General features: G+C 36.7%; 1 protein-coding gene across 8 annotated transcripts in view; it reads left to right on the forward strand.

Moving 5' to 3' along the window:
• ZUP1 (zinc finger containing ubiquitin peptidase 1) overlaps positions 1–13,869 on the forward strand; it is a 37,003-nt gene that overhangs the window by 10,894 nt on the left and 12,240 nt on the right. For 7 of the 8 annotated variants that reach the window (XR_005032575.2, XM_036925024.2, XM_036925025.2 and 4 more), the window contains exons 3-5: positions 51–161; positions 8,560–8,681; positions 10,277–10,445. Coding sequence is in view for 7 of the 8 variants with exons in the window: in XM_036925024.2 (XP_036780919.2) it covers positions 51–161; positions 8,560–8,681; positions 10,277–10,445 (402 nt within the window). In the remaining variant the exon portion in view is untranslated. The remainder of the gene's footprint in view (positions 1–50; positions 162–8,559; positions 8,682–10,276; positions 10,446–13,869) is intronic. The other variant, XM_036925028.2, reaches the window with a different exon arrangement.

Genomic DNA, 13,869 nt, shown 5'->3' on the forward strand with positions numbered 1-13,869 from the left:
AAAATCTAAGTTTTAAAAGTAAAACTAATGGAATTATATTTCTAACATAGACTGTGATCAACCACTATATGACTGCCCTATGTGTGGGCTCATCTGTACAAATTACCATATTCTCCAGGAACATGTTGACTTGCATTTGGAAGAAAGCAGCTTTGGACAAGGTATGTTTGTATGTTTTCTTTTTTTTTTAGTCATTGTGTGGTTTATTCTTTTTTTTTATTTTGATATCGTTAATCTACAATTACAAGAAGAAAATTATGTTTACTAGGCTCCCCACTTCACCAAGTCCCCACCACATACCCCTTCACAGTCACTGTCCATCTGTGTAGTAAGATGCTGTAAAATCACTACTTGTCTTCTCTGTGTTGCACAGCCCTCCCCGTGCCCCCCACGCACTATACATGCTAATTGTAATACCCTCTTTCTTTTTCCCCGCCCTTATCCCTTCCTTCCCACCCATCCTCCCCGGTCCTTTTCCCTTTGGTAACTGTTAGTCCATTCTTGGGTTCTGTGATTCTGCTGCTGTTTTGTTCCTTCAGTTTTCCTTTGTTCTTACACTCCACATATGAGTGAAATCATTTGGTACTTGTCTTTCTCCGCCTGGCTTATTTCACTGAGCATAATACCCTCTAGCTCCATCCATGTTGTTGCGAATGGTAGGATCTGTTTTTTTCTTATGGCTGAGTAATATTCCATTGTGTATATGTACCACATCTTCTTTATCCATTCATCTACTGATGGACATTTAGGTTGCTTCCATATCTTGGCTATTGTAGATAGTGCAGAGATAAACATAGGGGTGCATCTGTCTTTTTCAAACTGGAGTGCTGCATTCTTAGAGTAAATTCCTAGAAGTGGAATTCCTGGGTCAAATGGCATTTCTATTTTGAGCATTCTGAGGAACCTCCATACTGCTTTCCACAATGGTTGAACTAATTTACATTCCCACCAGCAGTGCAGGAGGGTTCCCCTTTCTCCACAACCTTGCCAACATTTGTTGTTTGTCTTTTCGATGATGGTGATCCTTGCTGGTGTGAGGTGATATCTTATTGGTGTGAGGTGGTTTTAATTTGCATTTCTCTGATGATTAGTGATGTGGAGCATCTTTCCATGTGCCTGTTGGCCATCTGGATTTCTTTAGAGAACTGTCTATTAAGCTCCTCTCCCCATTTTTTAATTGGATTATTTGCTTTTTGTTTGTTGAGGTGTGTGAGCTCTTTATATAATTTGGATGTCAACCCCTTATCGGATCTGTCATTTATGAATATATTCTCCCATACTGTAGGGTACCTTTTTGTTCTATTGATGGTGTCCTTTGCTGTACAAAGCTTTTTAGTCCCACTTGTTCATTTTTGCCTTTGTTTCCCTTGCCTGGGGAGATATGTTCATGAAGAAGTCACTCATGTTTATGTCCATGAGATTTTTGCCTATGTTTTTTTCTAAGAGTTTTATGGTTTCATGACTTACATTCAGGTCTTTGATCCATTTCAAATTTACTTTTGTGTATGGGGTTAGACAGTGATTCAGTTTCATTCTCTTACATGTAGCTGTCCAGTTTTGCCAGCACCATCTGTTGAAGAGACTGTCATTTCCCCATTGTATGTCCATGGCTCCTTTATCGTATATTAATTGGCCATATATGTTTGGGTTAATGTCTGGAGTCTCTATTCTGTTCCACTGGTCTGTGGCTCTGTTCTTGTGCCAGTACCAAATTGTCTTGATTACTGTGGCTTTGTAGTAGAGCTTGAAGTTGGGGAGCGAGATCCCCCCCACTTTATTCTTCCTTCTCAGGATTGCTTTGGCTATTCAGGGTCTTTGGCGGTTCCATATGAATTTTTGAACTATTTGTTCCAGTCCATTGAAGAATGCTGTTGTTAATTTGATAGAGATTGCATCGAATCTGTATATTGCTTTGGGCAGGATGGCCATTTTGATGATATTAATTCTTCCTAGCCAGGAGCATGGGATGGGTTTCCATTTGTTAGTGACCTCTTTAATTTCTCTTAAGAGTGTCTTGTAGTTTTCAGGGTATAGGTCTTTCACTTCTTTGGTTAGGTTTATTCCTAGGTATTTTATTCGTTTTGATGCTATTGTGAATGGAATTGTTTTCCTGATTTCTCTTTCTATTAGTTCATTGTTAGTGTATAGGAAAGCTACAGATTTCTGTGTGTTAATTTTCTATCCTGCAACTTTGCTGAATTCCGATATTAGTTCTAGTAGTTTTGCAGTGGAGTCTTTAGGGTTTTTAATGTACAATATCATGTCATCTGCAAATAGTGACAGTTTGACTTCTTTACTAATCTGGATTTCTTGTATTTCTTTGTTTTGTCTGATTGCCATGGCTAGGACCTCCAGTACTATGTTGTATAACAGTGGGGAGAGTGGGCATCCCTGTCTTTTTCCCAATCTCAGAGGAATAGCTTTCAGCCTCTCGCTATTCAGTATGATGTTAGCTTTGGGTTTATCATATATGGCCTTTATTATGTTGATGTACTTGCCCTCTGTGCCCATTTTCTTGAGAGTTTTTATCATGAATGGATGTTGAATTTTGTCGAATGCTTTTTCAGCATCTATGGAGATGATCATGTGGTTTTTGTCCTTTTTGTTGATGTGGTGGATGATGTTGATGGATTTTCGAATGTTGTACCATCCTTGCAACCCTGGGATGAATCACACTTGGTCATGGTGTATGATCCTCTTGATGTATTTTTGAATTCGGTTTGCTAATATTTTGTTGAGTATTTTTGCATCTACATTCATCAGGGGCATTGGTCTGTAGTAGTCTATTTTGGTGGAGTCTTTGCCTGGTTTTGGTATTAGGGTAATGTTCGCTTCATAGAATGAGTTTGGGAGTATTCCCTCCTCTTCAATTTTTTGGAAAACTTTAAGGAGAATGGGTATTATGTCTTCTCTGTATGTCTGATAAAATTCCAAGGTAAATCCATCTGGCCCGGGGATTTTGTTCTTGGGTAGTTTTTTGATTACTGATTCAATTTCGTTGCTGGTAATTGGTCTGTTTAGATTTTCTGTTTCTTTCTGGGTCAGTCTTGGAAGGTTGTATTTTTCTAGGAAGTTGTCCATTTCTCCTAGGTTTCTCAGCTTGTTAGATATAGGTTTTCATAGTATTCTCTAATAATTCTTTGTATTTCTGTGGGGTCCATTGTGATTTTTTCTTTTCTCGTTTCTGATTCTGTTGATGTATGTTGACTCTCTTTTTCTCTTAGTAAGTCTGGCTTGAGGCTTATCTATTTTGTTCATTTTCTCGAAGAACCAGCTCTTGGTTTCATTGATTTTTTTCTGTTGTTTTATTCTTCTCAATTTTATTTATTTCTTCTCTGCTCTTTATTATGTCCCTCCGTCTGCTGACCTTAGGCCTCATTTGTTCTTCTTTTTCCTATTTCTATAATTGTGACTTTAGACTATTCATTTGGGATTGTTCTCCCTTCTTTAAATATGCCTGGATTGCTATATACTTTCCTCTTAAGACTGCTTTTGCTGCATCCCACAGAAGTTGGGGCTTTGTGTTGTTGTCATTTGTTTCCATATATTGCTGGATCTCCATTTTAATTTGGTCGTTGATCCATTGATTATTTAGGAGCATGTTGTTAATCCTCCATGTGTTTGTGATCGTTTTTGCTTTCTTTGTACAATTTCTTTCTAGTTTTATACCTTTGTGGTCTGAAAAGTTGGTTGGTAGGATTTCAATCTTTTGGAATTTACTGAGGCTCTTTTTGTGGCCTAGTGTGTGGTCTATTCTGGCGACTGTTCCATGTGCACTTGAGAAGAATGTGTATCCTGTTGCTTTTGGATGTAGAGTTCTGTAGATGTCTATTAGGTCCATCTGTTCTAGTGTGTTGTTCAGTGCCTCTGTGTCCTTACTTATTTTCTGTCTGGTGGATCTGTCCCTTTGGAGTGAGTGGTGTGTTAAAGTCTCCCAAAATGAATGCATTGCATTGTATTTCCTCCTTTAATTCTGTTAGTATTTGTTTCACATATATTGGTGTTCCTGTATTGTGTGCATATATGCTTATAATGGTTATATCCTCTTGTTGGACTGAGTCCTTTATCATTATGTAATGTCCTTCTTTATCTCTTGTTACTTTCTTTATTTTGAGGTCCATTTTTTCTGATACTAGTATTGCAACACCTGCTTTTTGCTCTCTGTTGTTTGCATGAAATATCTTTCTCCATCCCTTGCCTTTTAATCTGTGCATGTCTTTGGGTTTGAGGTGAGTCTCTTGTAAGCAGCATATGGATGGGTCTTGCTTTTTTATCCATTCTGTTACTCTGTGTCTTTTGATTGGTGCATTCAGTCCATTTACATTTAGGGTGATTATTGAAAGATATGTACTTATTGCTATTGCAGGCTTTAGATTCGTGGTTACCAAAGGTTCAAGGTTAGCTTCTTTACTACCTTACTGTCTAACTTAACTCGCTTATTGGGCTGTTATAAACACAGTCTAATGATTATTTCTCTCCCTTCTTATTCCTCCTCCTCCATTCTTCATATGTTGGTTGTTTTGTTCTGTGCTCTTTTTAGGAGTGCTCCCATCTAGAGCAGTCCCTGTAAGATGCCCTGTAGAGGTGGTTTGTGGGAGGCAAATTCCCTCAACTTTTGCTTGTCTGGGAATTGTTTAATCCCTCCTTCATATTTAAATGATAATCGTGCTGGATACAGTATCCTTGGTTCAAGGCCCTCCTGTTTCATTGCATTAAATATATCATGCCATTCTCTTCTGGCCTGTAAGGTTTCTGTTGAGAAGTCTGATGATAGCCTGATGGGTTTTCCTTTGTAGGTGACCTTTTTTCTCTCTCTGGCTGCCTTTAATACTCTGACCTTGTCCTTGATATTTACCATTTTTATTATTATGTGTCTTTGTGTTGTCCTCTTTGGGTCCCGTCTCTCGGGAGATCTGTGTGCCTCCGTAGTCTGAGCAACTATTTCCTCCCTCAGTTTGGGGATGTTCTCAGCAATTATTTCTTCAAAGACACTTTCTATCCCTTTTTCTCTCTCTTCTTCTTCTGGTACCCCTATAATGCCGATATTGTTTCTGTTGGATTGGTCACCCAGTTCTCTTAGTATTGTTTCATTCCTGGAGATCCTTTTATCTCTCTCTGCGTCAGCTTCTGTGCGTTTCTATTTTCTGGTTTTTAGTCCATCAGTGGCTTCTTGCATCTTATCCATTCTGCTTATAAATCCTTCTGGAGTTTGTTTCACTTCTGTAATCTCCCTCCGGACGTCATCCCTTAGCTCTTGTATATTTCTCTGCAGCTCTGTCAGCATGTTTTTGATTTTTATTTTGAAATCTTTTTCAGGGAGACTGGTTAGTTCTGTCTCTGCAGATCCTCTCTCAGGTGTTGTCTGAACTATCTGGGACTGGGCTAAATTTTTTTGCCTTTTCATGGTGATAGTGGTGGCTGTAGGCAGGTTGTGGGTGTGTCAGCTGGGAGAAGAAAGTCCTTTCCTGCTTGCTGGATGCCTTGCCCTTCTTCACTGCTTGTGTCGGTTACCCGCACTCCTGGAGCAGCCACCGGGTTAGTCCCCTAAGCTGCTGTGGGCGGGGTCTCCATCAGAGCTGCGTGGAGCCCTGCAGGGAGTGGCAGGCACCCCAGGTGTGCTTCTCCGTGATAGCGGCACACCTGCTGGGCAGCTGTGTCCCAGCAGCGGCCTTTGGGTCTGGCCCAGGCGGGTGTGCATTGGGTTGGGATTCCGGTCAGCTGCTGGGAGCGCTCCTGCTCCCTCTGGCTGTGCTGCAGGGGCGCGCGGGACTCTCTTACACGGGCCTCTACTGGGCTTCTCTGGCTCCACTGCCGCCGGTGCACGCAAGCCGCACCTGGGAATTTCAGTCGCCGCCGCTGCGGGCTCGCACAAGCCTCTCCTGGTCCCCCCTGGTGCCGTTGGTGCATGCGATCTGCTCCCGGTCCCTTCCGGCGCTGCTGCCCCCGGTACGCCCTGCCACTCTACCTTTACTAGGCTGGTGTGTCGGGGTCCACACCATTTGGAGGAACGACTGGCAGGCTGCTTAGTGCCGTGAGGGGCTTCAGAGCTGCACTGCCTCCCCGGGGTTTAGGGCGCCTAAGGTTCCCCGGGATTCCCAGCTGCTAGCTAAGTGTGCCGGGACGATTTCCAGCTGTGGGGTCCCTGTCTCTTTAAGACTTGCAGAAAGCACTCGCTTTTCTTTTGTCTCGGGGGCGCCGGTTGCGGGGACCTGCCCACTGGTTTTGCTTTTCCATTTCTCTAATATCCAGCACCCCATGCACCTTGTGTCTGCGCTCTGGGTGCGGATTTCTAGAGCTGGTTGTTTAGCAGTCCTGGGCTTTCACTCCCTCCCCGTTCCAACTCCTTTCTTCCTGCTGGGTTCTGGTGTGGGGGAGCGTTCAGGTCCCGCCTGGCCGCGGCTTGTATCTTACCCCCTTCATGTGATGTTGAGTTCTCACAGATGTAGATGTATCCTGGCTGTTGTACTGCATCCACTGGTGTCTCTTTTAGGAATAGTTGTATTTATTGTATTTTCATAAATATATATGTTCTGGGGAGGAGATTTCCTCTGAACTACTCACACTGCCATCTTCCCCTCAGTCTGTTTGTATGTTTAAAAATAAGAATGTTAGATTTAATTTCTGCTTTCTAGACACATATTTAATTGTTAGAATAGTAATATAGAGAAAAGCATACTGGTTAAAAATAAATCTGTCTCTTAAAACCCTTTAAAGAATTCTAATCTAGCTTCATCTTTGTTTAGAAGTTGTTGCACAGAAAAGTTGTAAAACTGTTCTGTTGAACAGGTAAAATAGGGGTGTGCATCCAGGGTTTTGCACCATAGCATAATTTTATAGAAGACTATGAAATACTATGCAATTAAAAAATCTGTTCGATTTGTAAGTTAAGGCCATTCTTTCAGCAGCTACAAATAACTGAATTTAATATCTGGTCAGCAAAAATTGATGAGCTAAGAGGCTGCTGTATGGCACATACAACTTTAAAAAAGACTGTGAGCTGGGTGACTTAAAAATTTTTCAAGTACATTTCCAGCTGCTTGCCCAGCTTCTTTTATTACCACTTACAAGTTTTATAGGTGACTCTATAAAACCTTTCCTCTGTCCCCTATCTTTTTAATAATGGCATTAAGTAATCATTATTGCCTACATGAGTTTCACCATCCCACTGAAACAAGATACAAAATAGACACTAAGAGAAACCAATTGCGTTCTACTGGATTTAAGTTTCTTCAGGTACATTGATACCTCCTGTTAATGCAGGGGTCTTTAGTGTCCAGTATCAATAATCCTAATACCAGTCAGGGATTTCCAGGAACCAAAGTACTTGCTCATTAAGCCTAATCCCACAGTGAGAATTACTGGAACAAACATGGAATGGTCACTTACTGTCTGGTGGTTCTATAGTAACTGCTATGGAAGAAAAATCCTCTGGAGCTGAATGTCTGATAATTCTTTGTTTATGATAGGCTTTGTATGGGTCCATAGAGTATTCTGTAAACGTACTATGGATATGAAAGAAAGATATCTTCTGAGTGAATCACTGTAGGTGGCCTCAGAAGTAAAAATCAATTGTGAATTATTGCATTTTCCAACAGCAGAAGTGGGGACCAAATAGGACTATGTAGCAGAGGCTGAGAGATTTGCAAGGAAAGCAAGAATCTTCAAATACATAATTAAACCATCAAATTGGGAAGTTAAGAAGACAAGATGCTGGCCAGAGCCACGCATTAATGGATCTGCTGGACACTGCATAGAGAGGAAATAGGGCAAGATGTTGCAAAGTTGTGCTATTTGTTTTGGGTCAGCCTGTAATTAAGTTATGATCTAATACCTGTACTTTGCAAACATATATTTTAATGTTATTGGCCCACCCTTCACACAAATTTCTTTTAAAAACTAGTCTGCCTTATTTGTGATAATAAGGAACACCAATGAAAGGTTGTTACTTAATTTCTCTTAAGTTCTGATTTCTTTAGTAGATAATAATACCTAATTTCCCAAGATTGTTAGGAAGATCAAATTAGATAAAATTAATGAAAAATACTTGTCACAGCCTAAACATAAACGCTCAGTGAATATCAATGATTTAAATGGGGGTTGTACTCTTAAAGAAGCCCTTAAAGTTCTGCTAGGTTTGCACTTAAGTGTTTCCACGACATTGGAGTCATGAACAAATAGCAAAATCATAGCATTTATTTCATTTTTTTATGTAGTATAGTTGATATACAATATTGCATTGGTTTCAAGTATACAACATAGTGATTTAACAATGATATATATTATTGACTACTCACCCCAAGTAGTGTAGTTGCTATATATCAATATAGAATGATGTTACAGAACTATTGACTATATTCTCTATGCTTTGCTTTCATTCCTGTGACTAATTTATATTACGATTGAGATTTTGTGCCTCTTTATCCCCTTCACCTGTTTCACCCACTCCCTCCCCCATGATAACCATAGTCACTTCTCAATATCTATGCTCATTTAATTAACATATAAGTAAGCTTTGATTTCAGTAATTATTTTATTCTACACATTAAAAATATCTAATAGGCATGGATAGAGTCCAGTGTTCTAGAGATCTAGAATTGGCTCACCAGCTTCAACAAGAAGAAGACAGAAAGAGGAGATCTGAAGAATCAAGACAAGAAATGGAAGAATTTCAGAAGCTTCAGGTACAAAGATTAAAAATAATTATAATAGTTTGGTAGGGTTATTTCTCAAATATGCTGTCAAGACTTTTAGCCTATTATTTTTGTTCTTGTTATTATGCAAAATGTTGTTTTACATATATATTTTATAGTTCAAAGTAGTCAACATTTATAAGTACTTATTGTGATCATGTACCGGGGCAAGTACTTAGTAAATAACATCTCAAAATCTTCACTACTAGTCCATGAAGAAGTTATTTTAGACTTTTATTTTTTAACAGATGAAGAAATGGAGACAAAGAGTGTATAATTAGCTTAACTTGCTCAGGATCTGGCAATATTATGTGGTAAAGCCTGGATTCAAATCTGTGTTAAATTGTTTGGGCAAATTAGGAAACCAAGACTCAGAATTTGAGTGCTTATATAGATACTTAATAGCGAAACTTAGAATTAATGTCTTCTGTCTGAGTCTTAAGTTATTTCAGTGATTGCAATTCTGGAATTTAGAAAGAACCATTTGTAATGGAAAATACTGTTTGATGATGTTTGAGGCTTACCTATCTTAAGTGGGTATTTGTTGAACTAAACTGGGAGCATCTGTTATATTTTAGTGCATTTAAAATTTTAATAAGTTTTTCTACTTTTTCAGTACGAATTTATTGTGGCCCATATTGTCATCCATACTAATAATGCTCAGAGTTTTTAAATGTCCTTCTATGTGCTAGTATAATAATATATGATAGAAAGGGTTTATGATCAAATAGGTTTGAAAGTGTTCCATTAAACAGGTTTGTATACTTCAGGACTCACCAAAGCCTTTAATATATTAATATGCATTGTACATACCATAATTTTCTGACTTACTTGACTTCTGACTTTTTTTTCTCAGATTTTTTCCTAGGTAGCCATGTGTGAGAATATTTAATTCTCCCTTTGGATTATCTAACTTAGGCTATTTTTCTCATTGGTGATTTTCGTATTTGCAAAATATTTCCCACCAGGATTCAGAAGAGAAAAAGTTAGTTTTTTCCTAAGTCTTCTTTGCTTTATGTAATCTTGAACATTATCCATACAAAAAGTTTCCAGTATTTAAGAGATTTTGTTATGTAACTTTGCAGTTTCATTGTTTAGATCTGAGAAACCTTTTCCCTAGAGGCTGTCTTATACATATGAGTTGAGATATTCTGTCCCGTGTGCAAAAACGTAGTTCATTTACTATGTAGAATGGTTACCTAAATGAATTATGGATTAAGTAGGCCTTTGTAGGCTAACTTGGAAACTAAATAACAAGTACCAACAAGTTTTCTTGAAAAAATCAGTAGGATGTCCAGAACTCATCTGCCATTCACAGTATTTTTAGTGGGAAGGTAGGAATCTCTACTTTCACTACTCCAAGGAAAGCAGGTCTCTTGCCACTGTGGTTTTTTATAGAGAAAAAGAGTATTATTAACAAAGTTATTTTTGTGTGATTTTTCTTAAAAAATCTTAAAAGTTGATTTGTATTCAAGTCTATAAGCCAGAATATTTCAAAGTAAGTTTCCAAGTAAAGTTGTGTTAAGTTTACATTCTCACTGAGGTAAGGAATATAAAATTAAGTCATTCATGTTTATGTTCAATAGAGACAATATGGTTTAGATAATTCTGGAGGGTATAAACAACAGCAGCTACGAAATATGGAGATAGAAGTAAATAGGGGAAGAATGCATCCATCTGAATTTCACAGAAGAAAGGCTGATATGATGGAATCACTAGCTATTGGTATTGATGATGGAAAGACAAAAACTTCTGGTGAGTATTTAGATATCAAAATCATGTTTTTGATATTCTACATCACTGAAGCTATAATTAGAACTACTTGGATTTTGCTGACTTTTCCATAATTCATAGTTTAGATAATTTTAGGTGACACTGTTTTCAAATGATTTTTTTAAATGGGTTGTACTTCTGAACTTCTGTTTTTACAGTAAATAATTCACTTTTAAGTTATTTTAATTTACTTGGTACTTGAAAATGAACCTTTAGGAAAGTTTTAATTGAGTTCTTACTGTGTTCTAGATGAATGCTGTCTAATAAAAATGTAAGTGAGCCAAATGCATAATTTAAATTCCTAGCAGTCACATTAGAAAAAGAAGGAAATTAATTTTAATTAATTCAGGTAAAATTAACCTTAATATATTAAGCCCAGTATGTTCATAATAATATTTCAAGGTATAATCAATATTAAAAACTATTAATGACTTACTTTGCAATCTGGGTACATTCTTCAAAATCTAATGTGTATTTTATACTTTACAGAGCATCTCAATTTGGACAAGCCGTATTTCAAGTACGCAATAGCCACATGAAGATGGTCGCTACCATATTATTCAGTACAGTTTTAGACGTTAAGGCCTTTATATGTATTGAATCATTTAACTATTGTTAAACAAACATTCTCTTAGGTAGTTCCATTTTTCTGGATGAGGCAGTTGTGACTTAGGTTAAATTACTTTCTCAAGGTAAAGCTGCATAGCCCATTATTCACAGTCAGGTCTGCCATGCTGCAAAGACTGTGCTTTTTCCATGATATTATTGAAATTATGTTTTAATCCATCAGGGTAGTAAAAAAAATTTATACGGAAATAGCTTTGTTCCTACAACCCAACTTTTTTGAATCTTAAAGCTTTAGAACCTTTCATATGTATTTTAAAGCCCTTTTATATACCTTTCTGATTCTAATTGCTCCTCCTCCACAGTAGGAATCATTATCCTGAATTTGGTATTTATCAACCTTATATATGTTTTACTACTTTTGTCATATATATAGGTTTCCATAAACAGTACATAATATTTTATGTATTTAAACTACAGTTGACCCTTGAACAATGCAGACATTAGGGGTGTTGATTCCCCAACACAGGTGAAAATTCACATATGACTTTTGGCTCTCCAGAAACTGAACTACTAATAGCCTACTGCTGACCAGAGGCCTTACCAATAACATAAACAATCGATTAACACATAATTTGTATGTTATATATAGTGTATACTGTATTCTTACAGTATATTTTGTTAAAGAAAATGTTGCTAAGAAAGTTCTTAAGGAAGAGAAAGTACATTAACAGTACTGTACAGTATTAATTGAAACGTTTGCATATAAGTGGATCTGCACAGTTCGAATCCATGTTGTTGAAAGTTCAACTGTGTATTCAAATTGGTATACAATACATATGCTCTAGTTTGGTTTGCTTGAATATGTTGATTCTTACAGTATTTCCTTATATGAATTATAAACAACTTATTTACCTATTTGCATGTTAACAGACATTTAGTTGTTTCTATTTTTTACTCCTACAGATTATAAACAGGTCTCCTTTAAGAGTTTCTCTAGTATTGCATCCAGAACTGGAAATGCTAGGTTAAAGGGCAATACATCTTTAACTTTGTTAAGGTTATTGCGGAATTGTTTTCCAAAATGGTCATAATCTACTGCATCAGTATTCTCACTCACACTTTGTATGGTGCCACTTTCTAATCTTTTCCATTTAATAGGACATAAGATGATACAGGCCTTAATTTGCATTTCCCTGATTACTCCTGAGTTAGTTTCTTCAGTAAACAATCTGTTGCTTTCCTTTGTCCATATTCTACTGGGTTCTCTCTCTTTTCTTGGTTTGTGGGCGTTCTTTAGGTATTCATAACTCTAATTCTTTGTTGATTATTCAAGATGCAAATATCTTCTTCAGGTCTATAATTTGCCTTTAAATTTTCTGTGTCTTTGATTAGACAGTTTTAAATTTGAATATAATAATCAAATTTCTCAATCTTTTTCTTTATTTGTATCCTAAGTCTTTAAGAAGCTCCCCTATTTTTGAGATCATGAACATATTCCTTTATATTTTCTTTTAATATTTATTTTTGCTTTTGCTTCTTATATTTTGACTTTTATCCACTTGATATTTGTGTGTGTGTGTGTGTGTGTGTGTGTGAGAGAGGTGGGGGGGAGAAAGAGAAAAGTATGAATCTAATTTTTTCCCCTTTTTTGTAACAATACTTACAAGTTCTTATTGCTTATTTATCTTGGTACCATTTAGTGACTGTACTTTCCCTATTTATGTGTATCCATATGTCATATATTTTCACATATCCATAGGTTTCTTTATGAAGTCTGTGTTTATACTTTTTCAAGAGTCTGTATGTAAAAAGTTTTCTATGTGGCATAGTATATCCCAACAGATGTGTAATGTGACTCATTAAGGTATACAGAAAGAAAATAATTAGAACTCTTTTTGTTGTTAATTTATGTCATCCTTCAATTTCTATTTGTGCATATGTTTCAGAGTTACTACAGAATACAGTATGTATATATAATTTAAAATAAATATATCTAAAAGATTAAAGAACACTGCCCTATAATACACGATGTCTTTTTAATAAATACTGCTTTAAAATTTATAAGTGAATGATTCGTGGCAAAGATTTTTATTTTTTATTAATTCTGCAAATGTTAATTGAAGCAGTGTGTGATTTAAAGACCTTTTTTGTTGTAATGTTAACAATAGAATATAATTTAACAAAAGATAGATTCATCTTGGAAAATATAAAGAGATTTAGGTACTAAGGAATAAAAAGCTTTCTTTTGAGGAAATTTTTCCTTAAAGCAGTTACATGATGTGGGTGCTAGGACACTGTCACCTAGACAGTGAGGCACTATAATCTTATTACTAACTATGCCAAAGTATATTAGAATGTACATTACTTTCTTCTCTGTTTTTCTTGGGGGTTTCCCATCTCATTTTTAAAGGTCTCTCTCAAGTCTTGATTTCTTCATCAAAGTTTATGATACTGAATTCCACATTTATTTTATCTGAATTTCTAGATTATCCATCCCATGTTACAACATTTAGTACTCAGTTACGTAGCATTTTAATTGTTCTTTTTCTTGATTGTAAGTCTTATCTTTCTAAGTTCCTTTGAAATAGTTGTAATGATCGATCTTTATTTCTGTCCTTCATGGTGATAGGCACAGCTACAGCTCTTGATTCATTTAATCATTTTGATTTATTGACTCTTACTAACTTCTTAAAGACCAAACCCCATTTTCCTATAGATACGCTTCATTCAAGTGAAAAGCATTTAGTGATTGTCTTTTTGGTGCCACTTGCTGTATGAGAAATTATAGGCTATCCAGATAAGACATTCCTGCCCATAAGCTTTGCAGAGTCTGTAAAAT

Source organism: Manis pentadactyla, chromosome 12 (genome assembly GCF_030020395.1).
Source record: "Manis pentadactyla isolate mManPen7 chromosome 12, mManPen7.hap1, whole genome shotgun sequence".
Taxonomy (NCBI): domain Eukaryota; kingdom Metazoa; phylum Chordata; class Mammalia; order Pholidota; family Manidae; genus Manis; species Manis pentadactyla.